Below are 24,110 nucleotides of genomic sequence, written 5' to 3' on the forward strand. Positions count from 1 at the left end.
TATTTTAAACATATTCCTGCAAACAAACCAATCTATCTGGTCATATGGTTCCCATTAAGTCCTAATTTTGCTCATTTTACTAAACTTATCATGTGAACATGTCTCATTCTTCAACCATTCTCCATTCAGACTGGAATCTATTCTGCATGAGTACTCCCTTATACAAATATGAGTTTAATATTTCTACTCGTTTTCCTAATCAACTTAGTCGTATTCCCCGCCCCCCGCCCCAAAAAAATTTGCTTATACCAATGGTACAAATGAAAGCATATAAATACAATTAGAAGAAATATCCTGAATAATGGAGATTATTTTCTTGAACTCAATGGGTGTTTTGATGAGAAAGAACTGCAGAATCAGGCCCGATTATCATGATCTACATCACAAAATAACTAGCAACAATGTCTGTGAGAAAGAAAGAAAGAAAGAAAGAAAGAAAGAAAGAAAGAAAGAAAGAAAGAAAGAAAGAAAGAAAGAAAGAAAGAAAGAAAGAAAGAAAGACCCTTATACATTTTTTACTTTTGTATTACTCAATAGACCTCAATACAGTTACTCCTGATTTTCACTAGTGTAAGTGAGAGCAAATCTCAATACAATTACTCTTGATTTTCACTAGTGTAAGTGAGATCAAATTCTGGCCAATTTTTCTGTGTGCGCCAAGTCAAACATTACTTAGAAGACAGACAACTATGTGTTGTTAACTATAAAAAAATTAGATGTGTTATTTTAAAAGTATGTGATGTGATATCAATATGCAAGAAATAACAAGAACTGGATATGAGAAACATGTTTAAAACAAATAGAATTATACACAGCTTTAAAAGCATCCCTAAGTTAATAAAGAAGCAAAATTTTGCTAGTAAAGAATTATACCACAACAATTATTAATTTTCCTGACTTTTTTTAAAACTTGCAAGTAGTATCTCAATGTTTTCTCACTATCAAAGCAGGATAGGACAATTCTCTTTTTAGTAATTAAATGGCTGACAAATCTTGTGGTTGAACTGACAAAAGCTTAGCTGTGTATATTTATGTAATAAAAAGTTGAAATTTGCCTCTGACTCAGCATGTTTACTTTAAGTCTGATTTTTTTCAAGTTGTACACTTTAAATGGAAAGATACAGGTTTAAAACTGATATTTGAATCCATGACACTTTGTGTCATACTAGACAAACAGGAGTTCCCATCAGCTAATTACCACAAGCATGTCTCACACAGGAAAACAGTCAATTGATGAGGTCATTTGGATAAACCAATCCAACACAGTATTTCAGCCCACCTAATTTTGATCTAATATTCCACAATATTCCAGCTCCTTTAAATATGTGTGAGTATGCACACAAGAACTACAGTATACAGCTTCACATTATTCCACAAAGAGGAATTTGAGCCGTTCTTAATGCATAGTCTGCTAGAAAGAGAGAGGACAGAGAGGTAAAAACTTTAAAATCTATGCTTTTTTCTATTCTTTCGTAAATTAAGACATTTTATCTGCATGTTATCATGAATACATTTAATGCAGTTTATTTAATTTTGAATATTAATATGAATTATATTATCTCTAGATATCAGATTAATATGGATTTTAAAACAAATATATTTAAGAGTGCACAGTTCAGGATATATGCATAAATGTACATATTGGATTCAAAAGTTTGTTAATATAGAGTGCTGTTTAAATTTTAAATCAATAAACACCAAGGTATGTTAGTACTATATAATGTATATATAGTACATATATATAATATATGTAGTTAAACAACCCTATACAACATACTGGATGGGAAACTAATTACATAGACCTATACCTCTATAGCGATATACACCTTTATTATAAATTCTATGTCAGAGATTATTGTGATGGATGCCACATAAGAATGTATATGGATATATTAATACCTCTTATGTATATACATACCTCGCTACTTTACCTGTCAGTACCTGTAACTCTAAATGTATATTGTCATCTCAAATTATATTTTCAGTCAATTAAACTTTTCATCCTTTTTCAGACTCACTTTCCAACTTACTGTAATTACAACAGATTTTGGGCTGTTCATGAGACCCAAGATATTTATATATAGCAGGGGTTTTGTTACAAAGATGTGTTTATAAGAATGGCTGCAGGGTTTAGAAAAGAAAGCTGACAGGCCCTTAGTATAACAGTATAGCAACTGAGGTGGGTAGATTAGGTTGTACTGTAGATGCTTTTTAACAGAGAAATACTCTTATAAAAGAGCCCCATTGAAAAAAAACAATTGCACTATGTAACATTTGCAAAAAGTCTTGTTGATTGTTCAAATACTTCTGTATATTTAAGTTATTTTCACTTCATTATTTCCTGCCCTTCCTCTCAGATCTTGCGTATGTAGTTATTTTACAGGAATTACAGATCTCACAATGCTTATATTTGTCACTTACTTTTTCCCATTAAAATGTATTTTATGATAATGTATGGAACTCTTTTAGTTGTAAGATATAAGAAACACATTTTGTGTGTGTGATTAAAAAAAAGAATGCACATTGAAAAAAACCAAAAGTGAACTTAAAGATACCTCTAAACGGCAGTTAGAAAGAATCTTGAAAGTTTGGGGTGATAAATCCAGTTTTCTAATTTTTCATTATAACATCAAAACATAAGGAAATTTACTCACTTAAGTGTTTCTTAGCTTGCCAAGGTGAGTAGAATGGAAGATTATAAAACACGTCAGGGCAACATGAGGTGCTGTAACTGACAAAGATAATGATTTTTTAATATGGGGCCAGATCTACAGCTGGTATTAATTGGCATATGGTTACTAGCAGAAGATCTGTCTGGCTTTTAATAGTATTTTAGATTTACTCTTCCTATGTAATCACTTCTTCTGATGTCATGATTGTACTATGTGGTTTAAGTGAGGGAAATAAAAGAAAACTTCTTTCTAAAAACAATGGGCCAAATCTAGAAGACTTTACTCAGACAAAATTTGTATTGGTATCAGTGAAGGGTTTTGCCTACTTAAGGACTGAGTAAAAACTGAATCAGGGCTTTAGGATTTGGCCAGGATTTCACCTTCAAGAACTTTTCAATCATTACTTTATTAAACTCCAAACCTAAATATATCTGTTTGAGAAGTTCTGGTTGAACACTGGGGTAGAATTAGGGATATATTCGGATGGGAAGGCAGTACCTTAATATGACACACATATGTGGTGTTCTGTCTGTCGCCTGTTTGTATGTTTCTATGTTTTGCTGCAATGTGCAGCTAGAAAAAGTGTAAAGTACTATACAGCTCCCTTCCCTTCCCAAAAGCAAGCAAAACATGTTGCGTTTTGCTCTCTTCAGATCTCTTGCTAGTGTTGATAACTTTAAGCATTAAAATGGAAAAGTAGCATCTTTTCTATTTTTCATTCAGGGCAGGACAATGTTAAACCTCCAATATTCCCTTTCTTCATTCCCTCCCTCACACACTATTTAACATGTGGTCCTATCCTTTTAATATTGGACAGGAGCACAACAAGGTGCTTATCAAAAAGGGTTAACTCTTTTCTTTCATTCACTCTTCTCCTGTTCCATTTGTGATTATTTTGAAAAAAAAAAAGATGGGGTACATAAAGGAAATTCAAACAAATATTAAGAGAGAGAAAGAGTAAAGTGAAAAGAAGTGAAAGAGATTTTTTTTAAAAAAAGGGGGGGTGAGGGAGGGCAGAAAATATGACTGGTGATATTTGAAGAGAGGTGTGGGTTAGGGAGCAATGAGCATAAGGAAGGCAGCCTGGCTGTTCCTCCCCCTTTCCTAATCATAGCCCTTACTCACAGACAAAACTCCCTCCCTCTCTCATTCACTCACTCACTTTAGGCCAATCCGTCCTCTTTCTCTCTGTGTGTCTCTCTCCTACTCTGAGACAGAGTCAGAACTCTTCTCCCTGACAGCCACAAACATCTACAGCACTTACTGCATTCAGAGAGGGAACCTGCAAACAAAACTTCACAGAAAACTTTCTATTCTTGTTCCAGAGAATTTGCTGAAGAGGAGAGAGGAAAAAAAGAAACCATACAAACAAACAAACAACAAAAAACCTGTGTGTGAAGAGAAAGGAAAAGCAGGGCCTTTTTAAAAGGGAATCACAACAACTTTTGCTGCCAGGATGCCTTTGCTTTTGAAGAGAGAATTTTTGTTGGCGCTTTGCTGGATTATAGTGAAGAGTTCTCCAACCCCAGGATCTGAGGGGCACAGTTCAGTCACCGACTGCCCATCATGTGCCCTTGCCACACTCTCAAAGGATGTGCCAAGCTCACAGCCTGAGATGGTGGAAGCAGTAAAGAAGCACATCCTGAACATGTTGCACTTGAGGGACAGACCTAACATCACCCAGCCGGTGCCCAAGGCAGCACTTTTAAATGCCATAAAAAAACTCCATGTAGGAAAGGTGGGAGAGGACGGCTATGTGGAAATAGAGGATGACATTGGAAGAAGAGCAGAAATGAATGAGCTTGTAGAGCAAACTTCAGAAATCATCACATTTGCAGAATCAGGTGAGTGCTAGAAAAAAAATATCTTAAAATATCTTTCTATGCCAGAATTGCAGTTAACTTGTTTCTTCTACGCAACAGTAATATTCTCTGTAAGATTATAGGGTGAAGGGAGGAGGGTGAGGGGAAAAGGGTTGTCACAGAATTTGATTTCCCCTGATTTAGTCTTGGATACAGCTTACATGCTTCCACTTGCTAAACTCAGACAGCCAAACAGTAAGGAAGCTATCTAACCAATCTGGAGCAGAAAGTCGGGCTGTAAAGGAACCTTCCAAACTGTGCTTGTGAAACCAGAGCATTTGCACTGAGATACTGGACTCTAGGTCTGATGATGAAAGGGAAAGAGCTGCAACCTCTTAGAAAGTTTCTGACAAAAGAAAAGGATTTAAATTTTTAAAAAGTAAAGCTTCCTAGTTAAAAAAAAAAACAACAACCACTAGGTAAAACATCACTTGGAGCATATTTAACTTAATACAAGCAAGAGGGTATTTTTGCTGTTTAATTAGCACAGCATCCTAGGCAATAAAGCATTTCAGTGACTGTCAGAGAAACTTCAATAGAACCAGGACAAATAGTTGTAGATGATCCAATTTCTAATGCTGACTTTTGCACACTGGAAAAAAAAAAGGAAATATTCTGTTTCTAAGTGCTCCCTGCCAAAGAATGCAACCTTGACAGTGTTCACTTTGAACTATTCTGATCTCTCCAATTTGTATAATTTGAGTGTATAGAATTTGCAAAACTAATTGCTCAAAAAACCTCGGCATGTGCCTGTAGAAAGCAGCTGTGACATTCTCCCCTAAATGAGCAGAACCGGAACCCATATAATAGAATAGATGTATATGCATATACATAAAATCATCTATATCTTGCTACAGCTGTCTCACCAATCTGGAAAGGTATGAAATTGCTAATAGCAACTCTTTTTATCATTCAGTCTAGCCAAAGAATTTTTCTTGTTGCCAAGACAGTTTTAAAAGAATGTCACTGTTTTGTTTGGTACAGCATATGGTAGGCAAAGTATGCACAGGAACTCCAAGCATTTTTGTTTAAAAGCAGTATAAACAATTAAGACAACACTCAGAGTTTCCAGTCCTGAAAACCTGTTGACTCAGATGTTCTGTTTGCAGGAAAGCCATGCACAGAAGTGTGCATGCTTTTAAGAGCAGACATTCCTGCCGGCTGTATGGCTTCCAACTGCATAAGAAGCCCTTGCGTTTGGCGTCCTTGTCAATGCAGCCGTTATCAATTGTTTCACTGGGAAGAGTGCTGCTTCTCTGCCCTCATATGCTCTCCATTTCAAACACTGGGTAGAAGATCTCAATGCAAGTGAACAATGGAAGCTTTGGTTTTCTACCTGTTTAAGGAATGGACAGAAGCAAAGACTAATGGGCACCCTCCCCAACTAGTTTTCAGCACCTCTCTCTCTAAGCAGAATGGAACACATATGGAAGGAACAGTGGTTTCTGTTCCTCCTGTGCATCCCAATCATTTGTAAACTCACGATTGTCTTTCCTGAGCCCTGACACAAAGGAATTCTGAATCTGATATATGCCTATTAAACACGACAGCCTTGAATTGCAACTCCTAATCCAATTGGCTCAGAGTCACATGACCAAAAGTAACTGTGCCATTGCCCACAAATTGGCCAATAGTCCAGCTGCCAATCTCCGTAATAAAAACTACTGAATGCCCACAGCAGTTTGATTTACATCTACATAGTGATCAATATTAACAGCAACATTATTTTAATAAGATTTGTGGTATCTAGTTCTTTAACAGAATGCAGGGTGTAGAATTTTATTCTCTTGTATTTTTTGTTGTATTAAGGCTCTCCATTTTCTTGGAGCCATGGCATATATCTTCTAAGAGATGTTTGGGGCCTTTTTTCCATACTGGTGGGACTTTAGTTGGTAGGAGAGTAAGGGATGTGCTGAATAAAAGTTGTGTACATGAGTCTAAGTTTATAATGGAAAAACTGACTTCCACTAGGGAATGATATTTGTAGGATGGAGTCATTGCTGCTAGTCAGTTCTTTAACCTGCTGAACAAATAATTTTCCTCTATAAATTCAAGATCCATTAATAATACTTTACAGTTCAATAACACTTTCAATCCAGGGAGCTCACAGTGTTATATAAACACTAATGATTTAATTAAACTTGACATCAACTCACTGACACATATTTACTTGCAAAGAGGGAGGTTAAAGCCTAAAACAGTATTATTTTCCATATGCATATGTGGAAACTGAGGCAAAAAAAGAATTCAAGCAACTTCTCTCAGGTATGTGGAAGAGCCTGGAATAGAACACAGATTCATGGGCAATTCCCAAAGCCTATAATATTCTCACTACTCTTACCAGAAACTACCATAATCTAAAAAAGAAGCTATTGAGAGTCAGTGAAAATGAATGGAAATTTGACACAAGTTATCTCAGCTTTTGAAAATAGGAGTAAGAATTTAGATTTTTGTTTGTGTGGGTATGACTACACATAATCCTATCAGACATCACCCTCTCAGGACTTGTGGTTATTCTATATTCAAAGGCAAAAAAAGAGATATTGTGAAATAGTCTTCAGCTATTGCACATAAATATACAATGAAAATGAAGTCTGCACACGTACTACTTTGTGCTTCTAGTCTGTTTTTCAAACCTTCTATTCTGGCTGATGTTTTATAAAATAGAGAAACTAAAATGCAAATAGTACAGGACACAGTTAAATGGCAAGGGGTGGGGGATGGGAATGGGGAGGGAGTAAATCTATTGAACTCATAAAGCACAGGTGTCCTCATATCCTTGAGATCAGCAGAATTTTTGGCAGGTACTTTTCACTGCACATCTTTGTAAAATGAGTGACCAAGAGTACTGGGCAAAAGTTTACAAAAGAACCCTACTGTATACTTACATTCTAACAAGTAAAACAAGAACATGATTTTCTACTTGCATATCAAGTATTACAGTTACTAAGTGGGATTAGTTCTGCTGGAGCATCCTTTTGCCAAAACTTTGTGGTTTACTTCCAGGTCTTAAAAGTTGTGTTAGAGAAGAGAGAGAGAGAGAGAAAGAGAAAGAGAGAGAGAAGGTGTGTCTAGACTACAGGGTTTTTTCGACAAAAATTGGCTTTTGTCAACAAAACTATACCTGCGTCTACACTACTGCTGCGTTCTGTCGACAGTAAGTTTTGTCGACAGCAGTAAACCTCATTTTACGAGGAATAACATCTTTTTTCGAAAGTACTCTTTTGAAAAAAGGCGGTATTGCATGGAAACTGTGCTTTTTTGAAAGAGAGCATCTACACTTTCTTTCGAAAAAGCGGCTTGCTTTGTCGACGATACTGATCACAGGCTAGATGCAGTATCAGTCAACAAAGCCTCTGTCGAAAAAGGCGTGCAGTCTAGACGTAGCCAGAGAGAGAGAGAGAGAGAGAGAGAGAGAGTAAGACATATATGCTCTTCATAAGCATAGCCACAAGTTTCCACTGCTGAGCTAGGCAATATTTATAAAATTCGGTTGACTACTCACCCCTTTATTTTTTTAAGTAGATAGCTTATTAGCCAGTCAAACTACTAAACTCTGGGATAGTGCCATGTGCATATAACTGAGACTGGCAACTAAATCAGCACTGACTGGGTTGCTAACATCAGCCACTGGGTAAGAGAGGGGAATTATAAGCATTGAAATCTCAAAGCTTGTCATTAGAGATGCCAAGAATAAATGAGATTTGTAATAGCTATTCACATCAGTGTTACCCTTTTGCGTCATTTCATGTCAAATTTAGACATGAATTGATTTGACAGTAAAGTCTCAGATGTCTCTTTTTCCTAGATAGATAGCCAGCCCTGGCATTAACAGCAAGGTGTTTGGTGGAGAGGATGGGGAAAGGAGGAGGATTGCTCATTTAAACCTCTTTAAATTGTTTCATCAATTGTCTTTATAAAAGACGCTTATTTAGGTACACATCCTTCTGTGCTCAGTAAAAGCACTCCATAGCCACAAGAGGGCACACTCTTCCAAAGGCTTTTCAGTTCATGCAAGTGAACCTTCCTGCAAACTGCTATTGTACCTAATTGGATCCTGAATCCCAAAGATCTTTGTGCTTATCTGTAGCCTCTGAGTGGACATCTTGTTTCTCCCATCTACTTTAAAAGGCAGAAATTCACTGGAGTGGAAGACTACCAGAAAAACAATGCATTATAAGGAAACAGGCAAAGGAAGGGAACAGATAAATCTGATAATTTGTTGGATGCTTACATTCTGGAAATGTAGAGATCAAAAATTATTTTAAAAAAACCAGACAGAAAAATGTGACCGTGAATCATCAGCTGAGTTGATTTTATCACATTTTTTTTTCTAATGCAGTCTCCTTGGCTTTTAGAAAACAAATCTTTCCCCTTGATTTTTTTCCACTTTGGCATACTTTATCAAAATTCCAAGTCTAACAAGTGAAAGCAGATTACTTCCCTCTTAATTCAATATGTTTTACTGAAACAAAATGAGAAGGTTTTCTAAGGGTTGTGTTGGTTGTGAACAGTTAAAGAAAGCGCAGGTGAATCTGAGAAGGTGAGAACTAGTCTAGAGAAGGTATCTGAAAGAGAGCATCACTGTGCATGCAGACATATATGAACTTGTGTCTGCAAATACAGCTGGGCACATGTGGGCACATATTTGCTTGTGTATATGCATAAGTGTGCATATGCATTTTTATGTATATGAATGTGTCAGGACATGCAAATGTGGGCACATGTATGCATGAATTTGTGCACATAATGTTTCCATATAAATGGGCATGGGTGCCTGGATAAATGTATGTGCATGCATGTCATCATGCATGCCTGTGCATAAATGGATGATATCAGTGCATAAGTGTACATGTGTATATGAACTAGCCTCTATGTGTAAATGTATGCATAGATCTGTGTTCAAGTGTCCTTAAATATGTGCATTTGTTACTATGTGTGAAGTTAATATTGTTTGTAGCAACAATTTTAACATTGTAATTTAAGGTCAAATACTAAACCATTTGAAGTCAGAGAAAATTTACTGTTTACTTCTGTGAGCTCAGGATTTGGCCCTTACTGCACAAACATGCAATAATTTTATGAAGAAAGTGATAGCTATTGTTCAGATCAGCAATATTATTAACAATACACAAATTGTTCTCCTGTTTTCTACAATACAATGAACCATTTTAATTTAATATTGCAAAAACCTTTCTGGTGAAAGCACCCCTCCACTCCCTGGAAAGCATGCACACTTGCACACGCTTACACACAGACACAGATACACACAATCTCATGAGGGAAGATTTTAGCTCCAGTGAGGGAACTTTACATTGTAAGTACATAATGTCTCCTTTTTGGATAATAAGGGACATGCTAATTTCTGACAGAATAAAATATGAATCAATAGTCACTAGAGCTGAATTTATTCAAATTCCAGATGAACTGACCTTGACTGTAACTGTTCTGTTGGCCTTTTCATGAACATTTACAGGAATGGGTTTTTGTTCACATAAATGTTTGGGGAATAGCTGTTCCTCCTGCAAATACATATATTTGCCTGTAGAAAAAAGTATATGAACATTGAATACAAGGCATTTGCTATTTGCACTAGAAATGCTCTTTTTTTGTTTGTTTAAAGAGTTACAATCATCCAGTCCGGGAGCAGAAACCATGCAATTTAGATGACCAATAACACATGAAGAATAATGAATAATTGGAGAAAATGATTGTGACCAATCCATAGACTGAAATACATCCACATAAATTCCCACTGAATCATCAGGAATAATGAAAAAACTGTAATAATCAGTCTCCTTAGGGATAATTGCCAGACAGATCACAGGGCTAAATTCACTGGATAAACTGTATGCTGTGAACAATTCATCTAGCTCTGGTGGTCACTCATTAGTAAACATTTCAAGCAATTATCTCTCAACCAACCTATTCTCTTCATTCCCTTATGAAGAACCTTTCTACTAACCTACTTCTTTTTTTCTGTCTCCTGGGGAACAAAAATGAGGAGTAAAGAGAAGGATGCTTTTGAATGTAATTACAGATTGGCACACTGTTCAAATCCCCCCCACACCCAAGCTAAACATAGGCAGTAGTAAAGTTAGCAACTTTAAAAAAAAAAGCTTGCTTGATAGGGAAAAATAGTTCATTTACAGTATAATATAAAAATGACTCCAAAATGAAACAGCAATGAAGAATGGAAATTTAGTCACAAAGCTCTCATATGGGCAAAACCCACTTCCCTAAATGAGCAAGCTCATGATACTATAGATAGATAGATAGATGCATTTGTTAATCTCTAAGGTGCTACAGGAATATTAGTTTTTTAAATACCCTATAAGCTCTGGTCTTCACTAGGGAGTACTATTAAAATAACTCCCCTTATTTTGAAATAACAAGCAGAGCATCCACACTAATAAGCCCATTGTTTCAAAATAAGGGTCTGGTTATTTTGAAATAATAACTCTTGCTTTCCACGAGGAATAACGCTTATTTTGAAATTGTTATTTTGAAATAGCTGTGGTGTGGATGCTCCACTGCTGCTATTTCAAGATAACTACTCCCTGGGGTCAGTCAAAGTAATAGAGCGACAGGAAGCACTGAGGAGTAAAGCTGAGGTAGCACGTCCACATTAAGGGAGCCTGCCTCGCACTAATGTCCAGGGTTCCCTGTAGTTGGCACATGCTATTTTGAAATAGTTATTTCGGGAGTTATTTCAAAATAAGTTGTTTCAAAATAATTTCCTAGTGTAGCCATGCCCTTACAGAGTGAACAATTTTCTATGGCAAGTTTAAATACCATGTATTAAGAGTAAGCTCTACTATAATGGTAGGAACTAAGAACTATAATTGCTTACATGGGTAATGATTGGGGCCGGGCGGGGGAAAACAGAGACGTAATCATCTAATAACATTGGGTTAAGGAAATACTTGCTTTAAATTTGTTACCATTTTATTCAAAAAGCTCTTCTGAGTTGTACAATTTAGGCCTTTTCTGTGTAGGTGCACCTAGCTGAAACTAACCGGGCGCTCCTGAGGCTTAATGTAAATCTAAAATAAGAAGGCTCTTACTCCATATTAAGGGACTGCAACTTGGCAAAACTGAGGAAAGGAATGATGAGCCTCAGAGTACACTGTAGCAACAAAGATTCCATTGCTTCTACTGTAAGACCTAAAAGGAAGTAGTGAATGCAACAATTTGGCTGTGTGAGTCCACAAAGTACCTGGATCCACTGAGAAAGCCCTGTTTGTCTGTGATATACCTTCTTGCCTTCTGCATTCCCCTGTGGGACACAAAACACACAAAAACCAATTCTGAAGAATGAAGAGATTTTGAAGTCTGTCCCCTCCAGCTCCGGCATGGGGATACATACCTTCCCTGTCCCCTTCCCTCATTCCATGGAGTAGAAAAAATAAATTCTTCTATATTAGGTCATCATACATAGACATAAACAACTTTATGTCAGCCCTTACAGTTTTTGTAGCAAAGGTACCTGGGTAAATGCATCCTCCCCCTCTCCCCCCATCACATGTTCAGGCTCTGAGCTTAAAGGTGTGCAAGCAATATTAAAGGCCAGAATATGATATTAGCAAACTCTCATTAAAATATCAAATATCATTGCTCTGTTTCCCTCCTGCTGCATAATTTCTTCCTTCTAAAAGCTTTTACCACATAACCTAAGCAGTTCATTTTTTATTTATCACTTTTCTCCACTACATTTGCCAAACTATTTAGCTTTACTAGAAGATTCCCATTTGCTCTTTGGAATCAGGACCTTTTTTGTGGCAGACACCAGCCACATCTGGGAAGTAGAAATTGGGAATCAGATAATAAACATCCCCAATGTTTTGTTATATAAGGGATGAGAAGAGTCCTGTCAGATCTGGGGTTCTGGAATAAGCACATATCTCCCTTCTCTAGCTCTTTCTTTTGTGATAGCACAATGCAGTATTTTGTCAATACAGCTCAGAAGCACCGAAGGGGTGAAGTGATCAGCAGTGTTGGATTGTGGGACTTTCCACATGAATCAGGCAGGAGGAGCAGGATGATTAGAAATGGAAAAAGTCCCTTGAAAATCAACCACAGCAGACAAGAAAATACAGAAAGAGGACAATGAAAGTGTTTCTGTGAGCTTATGATGAAATGATACTCTCAAAACATTTAGTAAGATCTCTTTTACACTTTCTTTTATTGGACTACAGCATGCTTTTTCATTGGAAGACTATAAATTCAGGTAGTATACATTTCCAAAGAATTACACAAGGTTTTTAACTGATGTTAAGTTCCTGAGCAACGGAGGGGTGGAGTAGAGGGGCAGCATTGCAGAATCTCTAACTTATAACACCCGAGATGCGATTCCTCTTAAGATATTCACGGGGCTTATTTTTTTAAAGACTGTAATATGATGAATGTTCATTCATATTAGGCCAACTCTTCAGGTCTTAACTTTTACTCAATCAAAATTTTCACTGATTAAAAGGAGAGTTCCACTGAAAAAAGGACTTTGTACAAACTGAGTTAGAACTTCAAGATTTGTACTGTTAGTTCTTTCTCAGAAGCTGATTAGAAAAAAAATCATAGCTGATTTGGGATTTGTGGTGAATTCAAGAGAATTTTGATTTTTTTCCATCACTACGCTAATTTTACCTCCAGCTTTTCTTCCATCCCATCCACTTGAAAAATGATCTAAAAAGATTTCCTTTTAATATTATTGGATTTTCTACTAAAAAAATGTGGCTTGAGGACTACACAGAATTTATATTTTCATACAGAAGCATTGAGGCCCTTTGATATTTTTGCATCCCCCACTTTCCTTGGAATTTAAATCCACAGTTCTTTGAAAACATGTTGAATAATTTTGGTAATGTTATGACATTAGACTTTCTCTTATGCTACTTTGCAACAGCAGTTCAGAAGTGAAGGAAGGCAAAAAGAATTGAAAGACTAATCAAATACTTTAGGCTGTATCAGTCTATTTTTATTACTACTAGTGATTAATTCAATTGTCAGATTTATAGTGATTTATGAAAAACTAATTTTAAAAGATCTAGAGTTTTTTGTCTTTCGTGCAACATCAGTCGAAAGTGAGTAACTACATTGTTACAGGAGCTTCAGGGGGTAGCCGAGTTAATCTGTTACAGAAAAAAAACAACAAATAGTCTGGTAGCACTTCATAGATTAACAAAACATGTAGTTGGCATCATGAGCTTTCGTGGACCGTGCTCCCTTTGTTATGTGCCATCTACATGTTTCATTTGTCTATAAAGTGCTACCAGACCATTTGTTGTTTTTTAGATTGTTACACATACTACTCATCTCCTCCATATAAGGTAATAGTGGCTATTTACTGATGGAAGTATGTCACTTTATCATTCGCAGCACTCATTATAATGCTAAGAATAAAAATGTTAAATATTGCCCCTTGGCACCTAACAGTGTTAAGTAACCCTCTAATAAGTACTCTTTACAGCCGGTCCGAGTTACGAATGGTTGATTTACGATCGTTCACATTTACGACCAAACCTTCCATTAAGTGGACTTAAAGGTGGTCCCCAAGTTACGAACGCGACCCGCGCTTATGAACAGCGTGGTCACAATGTAACTCAATGTGGTCCGACTTACGAACATTTCAAGTTACAGCCAAGTGTTTGGTCTATAACCCGTTTGTAACTTGGTGACTGGCTGTATAAAGCTCCTTTTTCATTATACACTAGGACCAAAAGCCAGGATTTGAATTCCCTTGAATTGGTAGGTTTTTCATATCTAGATATAGACTCAAATCTATAGCATAGATACATTACTTTAAATGCTTTGCTCAGAAGTGCAGGCACATAACAAAGGGGGTACATGTAGGCTGTGTCTAGACTGGCCAGTTTTTCCGGAAAATCAGATGCTTTTCCAGAAAAACTTGCCAGCTGTCTACTCTGGCCGCTTGAATTTCCGCAAAAGCACTGACTTCCTACTGTAAGAAATCATTGCTTTTTGCGGAAATACCATGCTGCTCCCGTTTGGGCAAAAGTCCCTTTTATGCATAACTTTTGCGCAAAAGGGCCAGTTTAGACAGCTCAGATTTGTTTTGCGCAAAAAAGCTCCGATCGCGAAAATGGTGATCGGGGCTTTTTTGCACAAAAGTACATCTAGATTGGCCACAGATGCTTTTCCGCAAAAAGTGCTTTTGTGGAAAAGCATCCGTGCCAATCTAGACGCTCTTTTCCGCAAGTGCTTTTAACTGAAAATTTTTCCTTTAAAAGTATTTGTGGAAAATCATGCCAGTCTAGACGTAGCCATATTGTATATCTTCAGAGATCAGTCATAATAAGCCACAACATTCAATTCCTGATCTAGAGATCTTACACATTTTGCAGTGGTCTGACTTAGGTTTTAGTTGGGCCCATTACAGAGCCATGAGCAAGCTAAAAAGTTGGCATCCAGAACTGAACTTTTCTAACTTTCTGGCATATATAGATCTAGGGTTTTGTTTAGTGCCTATCTGTATCAAAAAACGTCGGCATTTATAAAGCAGATGGCTTTGCCACAGCTTGTTTTACTGCCAGAATGGAAACAGGAGTACCAATCATGCAACAGCAAAAAGAGCTAACTCATCACCTGTTAATCACTATCAAGTGACTATCATTCTCAGAAAATCTCACATCATCTCAAAGCTTTTGTTGTCTTGGACTGGCATGCTAAAACTTGCCGGTCTCTTTTCCCAAAACTTTAGTATTTTTATGTGAGAAAGGCTACACCTCTGAAGGCAGTACATTACTCTACAGTCCTGTTTGTTTCCCACAGACTTTACTGATACCTGTCTCCAAAGGGGGTTAAATGTGGTTCTCATGGAATTACTTAATATAATCCATGTGTTTCTCTGTCCCAAGGACAGTTCAAGTCCACAATTTCATACTCTCACAGGGAAGGAAAAACAAAAGAAAACAGTGTGCCCTGTGGCTATTCTAATTTGGAAATTACTGTCTCTTTGACCCGGGAATTCCATCTGGAGTAGCTGAGTGTCTCTGTGTCAGGACTTCACAGAAAAAGAAAGCAGCAGGTAGCATAGAGGGCAGTGCAGGCTGCTCATAGGTTTTTGGAGGCAGAAACATTTGAGTTCTCACATTAATATGGGGCTTCCTCTGCAGCCTTAGGCAAGTCACTTAAACACTATGTCTCAGTTTCCCCATCTGTGAAATGGGGATACCGCTGAGGGATGTTGTGAGAACTTATTAAGAAACAGGATCAACAATCTCACTGATTTAATAACATTTTTCAAGTGACTTTTTTGATGCTTTGGTCCTACCATTTTAGTGATTGTTGTGGGTGAGTAAAATTTTGATACCCTAACTCACACTGAAGCATTCTTCACTTCACACTTGTAGAGCAACCTGTTTAAATCAGAATCTGTTCCTCTCTGTTTTAAAGTTTTACATCTATAAATTCCAAACTTCTGCTGCCTATCCATCCTGAACCTGAGAGAAAACATGTAGGTAGTCTTTCCCCGCCCCTTCCCCCCCGCCAGTATGATGCTATTCTCTTTCTCTAAAAAAATTAAAAAGCCAGTTTTCCTACAAATCATAATGACATAGTCTTAGAGACAAACAAATCATCTCTCTCGCACGTGCTCTCTCTCTCAAAAAAAAGAACAGCTAATTCATTCTCTCTTAACTTCGCCATGCTTTAGTGATCAAACCATAAAACAGCCCTCAACATTCATTTTAACTTCTGCCAGGTCTATGAGGTCTGTATCAAAGAAACTCCCACTCCCCAGTATAATCAGCATTGTCATCCCAGTAAGTTTATATAGTAATGCCAGAGAACCTTCTCCAGAAATATGCAGTTCTTTGGCTCATTTCTTGGTGGATTTGCCATTACTATAATCACAACGGGCACACTGTGTTAAATTAAGAACAGAATCTATAGCTAGAGTCTGCAGAATGAAGCCGTCTGGCTGCAGTACACTAAGCAATGCCTGAAATGTATAGCTCTGTGACTCTCTCAGTGCTAAGAGTGATATTTAAGCACTGCTAAATTTCTGAAACTATTGGCATACACGTTCTTAGCATAAGAACTTAATGAAAAGCGATGTTGATTTATTGAGGTGGAGCTCAGGGGCCAGATCCTGCTTACTTTGGCAAATTCTCCATTGACTTCTGTGGCTCTGGATCTAGCCCCTCAATTTGTATCACTAGACACAGATTTGTATGTGTATTATTATATTTTCATGAGCTTTTATTTTAAACAGTGGTTATTTCCCCTGTCTGTTAATAATAAGAGCTGAGCAAAAATTAATCCCTACACAGCAAGTAATGACCATTTGCCATTAAATGCATTGCTCCCATAACAAAATTGTACATGGGAAAAATAGGAAAACAAATACTTCAGTAAAAAGAGCATTTTCACTGCAGGAAAAGATAACATCAAAGAGGTGTGGGGGACAGAAGTTAGCAGACACTGTACGGAACACACAGAATATTAAATAGAAACATAACTTAGGGAATTTTGGTGACAATAAAAATCTTATCAAAGGAATGAAAAATACACACTAACCATTTCTTCCCATTTGTTTTTATTTATCAACTTTAGGCACCCCTAAGAAAATGCTGCACTTTGAAATTTCCAAGGAAGGCAGTGACCTATCAGTAGTGCAGCATGCTGAAGTGTGGCTCTTCCTAAAAGTCTCCAAGGCCAACCGAAGCAGAACAAAAGTGACAATCCGACTGTACCAGCAGCCGAGACAGCCCAAAGGCAAGTCTGAAGGGGCAGTAGAAATGGAAGACGAAGGGCTGAAGAGTGATAAAAGTGAGACTCTCATCTCTGAAAAGGCAGTGGACACCCGTAAAAGTACCTGGCACATCTTTCCTGTCACCAACAGTGTACAGTATCTGTTGGACAAGGGCAGAAACTCCCTGGATGTGAGGATTGCCTGTGACCAATGCCAAGAGACTGGAGCCAGCCTGGTACTGTTGGGCAAGAAGAAGAAAAAGGATGATGGGGAAGGGAAAGAGAAAGAAGTTGGAGAATCTACAGTAGAAGAGGAGAAAGAGCAGTCCCACCGACCTTTCCTGATGATGCTTGCTCGGCACTCAGACGACCGCCTCCACAGACGACGAAGACGGGGACTGGAGTGTGACGGCAAAGTCAACCTCTGCTGCAAGAAGCAGTTCTTTGTCAGCTTCAAGGACATTGGCTGGAGTGACTGGATCATTGCTCCCACAGGTTACCATGCCAACTACTGTGAAGGGGAGTGCCCCAGCCACATAGCGGGCACATCTGGTTCATCATTATCCTTCCACTCCACTGTCATCAATCATTACCGTATGCGGGGCCACAGCCCCTTCTCCAACCTTAAGTCATGTTGTGTGCCCACCAAGCTACGACCAATGTCCATGCTATACTATGACGATGGGCAAAACATCATAAAAAAGGACATTCAAAATATGATTGTGGAGGAGTGTGGCTGCTCATAAACACACCCCACACCAAGGGCTTCCTGTCTGAGTGGAGAATTGAACAGAAGCTGCAGTAGAGGAAAGACTTGATGATGGTTTAATCTTTCCAAATGAAACCAATACTAAAAAAAAAAAAGACAACACATGGAGTTCAAAAAGACTAAAGACAGACAAAGGAAGCAAAAGAAAGCATAAACAGGGCTTGAATGAGAAACTTTTTGAACAGTAGTGTGGGAAGGGGGATTCCTCTTCCTTTCAATATGTTCCATATTTTATTATATAGTTATGTTAAACATTATTTGTTACAAGGGGAATTGTGTTCCTTCTCCTAGTTACCTATCAGTTCAAGCCCTGGTAGCAGCTTGCCTAACCTGCAGCAATTTGGACTCTGAGTCCAAAATGACATTGAAATTCCTAGAAAAGCCACGTGTATGAACACTACATTCACTGGCACTTTCCCCTCTTCCTTCTTCCCAATTTACCAAGGACATAATGAGAGTGTGTGTACAGTACGTATGTGTGTGTGCATTTGTACTTGTGTGTGTGTGTATATGTGTGTGCACGTGTGTATTTACATACACAAACATGAGCACACATATATAAATACACAAATGCAGATGTGCGTACACACATGCTAATACATATACTGAATTATGTCGGTAAAGGGACAATATTGCGCAGGTGTTCACACCTTCATCTTCTGCACTACATTTGCAAAAAACAAAAAAAACCCACAAAAAGAAAAAAAAACCCAACAAAAACACAAAAAGGAGAAAAAAATGAAAAATGAAAAGGAATGAAAGAAAGAATACAAAGTTTCATTTTGTTAAGGTGCTTACAACATTAGAACTATGCAACCTAGTTGGTTTGAAACTGTTTACCTGAGAGAGAAAGGAAAAAAAATAGAACAAAACAAAACAGAAAGACTTTATTTAATGGAAGTAACTTTTTTTTTGTTTCCATGAGAGATACTTGAAAGGAACATGTTTGTCCAGTTACTGGAGCCGAACATTTCTATATTTTGTAAAAAAAATTTTTTAATCGTTTACTATTTGCACTACAATGGTGTTTGACCTGTCTAATCTTTATTTAACAAGTATATTTGAGGGAGGTTGATTCGGAGTAGGAGGGGTTGAGAGCTGCACTTATTGTGGGCTATACAAAAACTGCTACAGCACACAAAATAGCTATTTATATTATAATTATTATTATTATTTTGTACCTTAAAAAGAATAGACACATACACCAAAGACATTTATGTGAGCCTCTAAGCAGTCTCTTTGCGGTTGGTACCGTTCAGAAGAAAATAATCAGGGTTTAGATTATGGAGACAGTGGGATTGATTACATTCAGGCTGATATACTATAGTTAACTAGTTTAACTGATATATTTCCCATTGGGATCTGGGTTTAACCGAGGATTTCCAATCCCCAGAAAGTCCTGGGATACATGGGTTTAAGATTCTGTTTCAGGTCCATCTATGGTATAAATATAACTCCTTTCACATTCATGACACTAAAACCTTTTCCTGCTGTATAGCAGCTGTACATTGTACACATGGTATAAGCACTTCAGGCGTCAACTTAATGTTCTTACAGCAATGAATGTTTATGTGCAAAGCACAGTGTATTAAAATATAATTTTTAATGAGTGGAAGGGAACACATTTAAAACAATCCCTCGGAATGAAAGAAATTTAAAGTTTTAGTGTAACATTTAGATCTGATGTAAAAGAGCATGTAGCTTTGGGCTTGCCTTACCATCACTCCTGTAGAACAGAGAGCAAAATGAAAGCTATGGTATTATTTCTATTTCAAATACAGTCTTGACTAAGAGACTGGCTGTCTCAACCACCGTTCTCCAGTCTGGCGACTCTTGATGAGTTTGTACAATATATGACCTAATTTCAGTGTCAACACCTAACCTGAAGGGTCCAACCTATAGGGTGTAGGTAGATAGGTTTTAAAAATTCTATCACTGTCATATTTAAAAGAATGCTGAAGTAAAAACATTTGTTTTTGGATAGGGGAAAAAGATTAGCGGGAATGGGAGAAACCTTAAGGCCTTGTCTACACTGAGTTTGGAAACCATGAGGCCTGGTGCTACAAGTTCTTACCCATGTGAGTAAAGGTTTGCAGGACCAAGCCTCTTTGTTAGCAACACCCCATTGAGCTAAGCCTAAAAAAATACTTCTTGTTAGAAAAGCATGATTATGGTTCCCCATTTTGGCGATAGCACAGTTTATAAAAAACAAAACAAAACACAATTTTAGAGCACAATTGATTCCTGTCGGCAATGGCAGCGATACAGTGTATTAACACCTTTATGGCAAGAATCATGTCCAAGCAGTGTAATCAGGGTCTTAATTTTTGTCAGCCAAAACTCCGTGTGTGTGTGTGTGTGTGTGTGTGTGTGTGTGTGTGTGTGTGTGTGAGTCTGTGTGTGGTTACCCACATATGTATGAATCAAATGAGATTTTAAAAAAAGGAAAAAAAATTCCTCTGTTGAATAAATATCAACATATGTGCTTATAGCTAAGTTTTCTATCTAATTTATTCCATAGTATTTAGAATGCTTAGTACAGCTAATGGGTTATACATTTATGTACTTTTTATACAATGCATTTTTTACAGACTTGTTTGCAGTTTGCAAAAAAAAAAAACTTTTGTAAAAATTGTAACAATTAGGTAAACACTAAATTTGTGACTAAAGTATTCTACAAGATATCAAGGCTTTCTGATTTAAATTTTTCACAGGAATTTGTTTTTCTTTTCTTTAAAGGGGTTACTAAAAGCAAATGAAAATAAAAGAATACATCAATAATTTCTCCTTAAAAATTAAACAAAACAAGTGCCTGATCTTGCATCCATTGAAATGAGTGGCAAAATTACTACTGATCTCTTGAATACTACAGGCCTGATCCAAGGCTTATTGAAGTCAGTGAAAAGATTCCTGTTGACTTCAATGGGCTTCAGATCAGGCATTAAATGGTATATGCGGCCCTCCAGAAAAAACTTACTCATGTCCGTAATCCCATTGACTTCTTGGAAGGGATTTAGGTTTGGTTTATTTTGTGGGGAGAGAAACTGTATTTCCATGAATGATGACACAACCAACACAAAACAGCTCCCAGGGACTAACATGAGATTGCAGAATGGTTTTGTGAACTAGTTTACATCATGGTTAATTCAAAAAAGGAGCCATGCTAGCCACTTCATGCTAGGAAGAGCTATTTTTAAGTTTGGTTTAATAGCTGCTGCTAGCCTGAACTCCAATCCTCGTGCCATTAAAGTCAATGGCAAAACTCGCATAGACTTCAACTGGCGTAGGACTGGGCCCATGATTTTCCTGGCTAGAGCAGACAGATTCTTTTTTTTTTAAGTTTAATGTTGTATAGTCAAAAAGCCAACTCTCCACAAGTTTATATGTGGTGAAAGGGGACTGGTTCTGAAAACATGAAACTAGTATGAGAAAATTCTGAAGTGAGGAAAGAAAAGATGATTTTAGATGTGGTAGGTGGGTTACATGATATACATATTGGAAAGAGTGGGAGGTTTTCAAGTCAACAAGTAACTATTCCCAACCCCTGCTCCAGTAGCTTTAATTCATATGTACTCTCCGTTTCCAAATTTTTAAAAGGTTCTCTCCCTTCAATCCCCAGACTCAGTCATGGGGTTTTGATTTGTGGTTAGAGTTATTTAAAGAAGAGGGAAATGAAAACCTACATGATAAAAAAAATCAGAAATTGGGATGTTAATCAAGACTGACTGATTCCAGCACAACCCCCCTTTCCCTGATAATTTGGTTTAATTAAATCTACATGTCCTCAAAATAGCATTATAAATTGCTACCATATTTGACAAGTTCTTTGAGGGGATGTGATCTTGAAAATAATCTATTTTTTAAGGTAGTAGCATAGAAAAAAAGGAAAAGGAAAGGCTTTAAATGCTAAACTGTTCCCTTCCATATAATCCACTCTTTGGGAAACTGAACAGTAAAATATATATTTTCAACATATATTTAAAAAATTAAATATATTTCTTTAGTATCTCTCTAGTAATCATGTTGTAAAATTCCTCAGACCTTCCAAAATGCTTCCTCCCCCCCTTGTTAAAAAACTCTACAATTGTCAGATGTCTCTGGAGAGCCTGGTTAAGTATAACATTGAGATATGTATTTGTGAGGATGAATGTATTAATCTGTGATTGTATTCTGGGGCTTTAGTAAAACAAAATGCATGCATATGGTTATGATTTCTTTTGGGATTTTTCTGTACTTATATTTCACAGCAGAATGCTGATCTAGGGCCCCATCTTGTACCCATTGAAGGGAATGGGAGTTTTGCCACTGACTTCAGTAGGAGCAGTCCCTCAACAATCATTGTACAATAGTACGGAATCATAAATACCCCATTGTTTGTATTCAAGTCATCAAGTTAATTTAAGTATAACAGTACAAACTCAAGGTGAAATTGGCAGCATCCTCTGAGTTGGAAAAACTTAATCACCCATAAAAGTCTATGTGCTAAGTAAAAAAAAAAAATCATAATGAAGGGCTACTTTTACTCGTGCTGAATAGTGCCTTACTCTGCCAATAGTCCTATTGAGCTCAGTTGAGGATTCTTACATAGTAAATGCTATTCAACATGAGTAATGGTGGCAGAATTTGTTTCTAAAATGCAGATAAGAAGGCAAGTATTGGAGTTACTCATGCCTTTAAATTAAACCTCATATCAATCAAAATCAATAATATGGGTCAATGTAAGAACCAACCTGTTAATACTTAATAGAGCCTTATTCCACCACTGGTGACATTGCCTTTAAAGGGACTACTTGTGGAGTAAAGTGCTATGCAGTATGAGTAAGAGAAATAGGAATTTGGACTTATATGAACAATTATAAGTCATATTTCAATGGGCAGAAACAGCTTCTGGGTTATATGCTATTTTTTTGAGACACAAAAAATTTGTGTTAATTTTCAATGAGGTTTTGTATTTAAACACTTTGAAAACCATACGTTCATGAGGGATTAAAGATATATATGTATATATGTGTACACATCAGTATATATACATATATATAAGTTATGAAAGCCAAGATATTATGAAGCCTATTTTGTTTTTATTATTGTGTTTTGTTGTTGATGTTATTATTATTATTATTATTATTTTGCATATTACATGCAGTGCTTTAACCAATGTCTGTTTGGCTAATGTAATTAAAGTTGTTAATTTATATGAGTACATTTCAACTATGTCAATGGTTTCTTAATATTTATTGTGTAGAAAGACTGTTTTTTAAATTTACAATATGTTTAAAGAGGTAACAGTTTGATATGTTCTCATTTGTTTATATTAGAAGTTATTTATTTTCAAGGCATTCCGTCTGATATTTTGATATTTGGAAGGCATGCTACCTATACTTTGTACAGTTAGTGGGCAGTATTCATCAGCTCCCAATAGATTCTTAGGCCTTACATTAAATAAAAGACATGTTTGGGGATTTTTATTTTAAATCTTTCTTACTGGTTTGCCAAGAATAACTCAGCACACTAATTGTCAGACACTTTGCCTGCGTGACCAATTTATTCCTACTGTAATTGCCTGAGACAGAGGACCAAAGTTGTCCCTGGTGTAAGTCCAATGACTTCAGTGAAGTTACATCACAGATGAATTTGGCTTACAGAGAGAAAATGCAAGGAAAAGTCGTGCGAGAGAAGAGGAAGAGTCTTTGCATTTGGAGGGGATTTTGATGTGTTAAAAATGTTTGGGTCCGGTACAATTTTATTTTACATTGTTCCTTTTGTTATCTTGCTCTTTCCCTCCACAACAACAGCAACAACACAAGTGAAATAAATAAAGGGAGTTTCACTGAGCTTTGTGTACTTGTCTGTTAATATGTATTCCTGGTTGGGAAAGTGGGGAGCTGGGGAAATAAGAGATAAAAGGAGACAAAAAGGTGAAACGTGTAGATGCCTCCTAGTGTACAACAGATTTTAAAGTTGGAATTCTACCATCATTACTTATTCATTCAGGTACATGGGGTTTTTCTTTCATTCATTCATTTTTGACTAGTGGAAGATACCCAAATCTGAAAGAGAAAGCAAAGCACATATGCTCATTTTGAGGCTGTTAATTCT

The 24,110-nt window shown here is 36.9% G+C and overlaps 1 protein-coding gene across 1 annotated transcript; it reads left to right on the top strand.

Annotated features, from left to right (window-relative positions):
* The first annotated feature begins 3,791 nt into the window (after positions 1–3,791).
* On the top strand, positions 3,792–23,845 carry INHBA (inhibin subunit beta A). The gene is made up of 2 exons (XM_075921727.2): positions 3,792–4,516; positions 17,108–23,845. The coding sequence occupies exons 1-2, from the start codon at positions 4,129–4,131 to the stop codon at positions 17,989–17,991; spliced, it is 1,272 nt and encodes a 423-aa protein (XP_075777842.1). The 5' UTR covers positions 3,792–4,128; the 3' UTR covers positions 17,992–23,845.
* The last annotated feature ends 265 nt before the right edge of the window (positions 23,846–24,110 follow it).

Source organism: Pelodiscus sinensis, chromosome 2 (assembly GCF_052426305.1).
Source record: "Pelodiscus sinensis isolate ZL-2025 chromosome 2, ASM5242630v1, whole genome shotgun sequence".
NCBI classification, from domain to species: domain Eukaryota; kingdom Metazoa; phylum Chordata; order Testudines; family Trionychidae; genus Pelodiscus; species Pelodiscus sinensis.

Coding starts and splice junctions, on each gene's coding strand:
- INHBA (XM_075921727.2), top strand. CDS start 4,129: ATGCCTTTGCTTTTGAAGAGAGAATTTTTGTTGGCGCTTTGCTGGATT. Junction 4,517..17,107: donor CATCACATTTGCAGAATCAG/GTGAGTGCTAGA, acceptor TATCAACTTTAG/GCACCCCTAAGAAAATGCTG.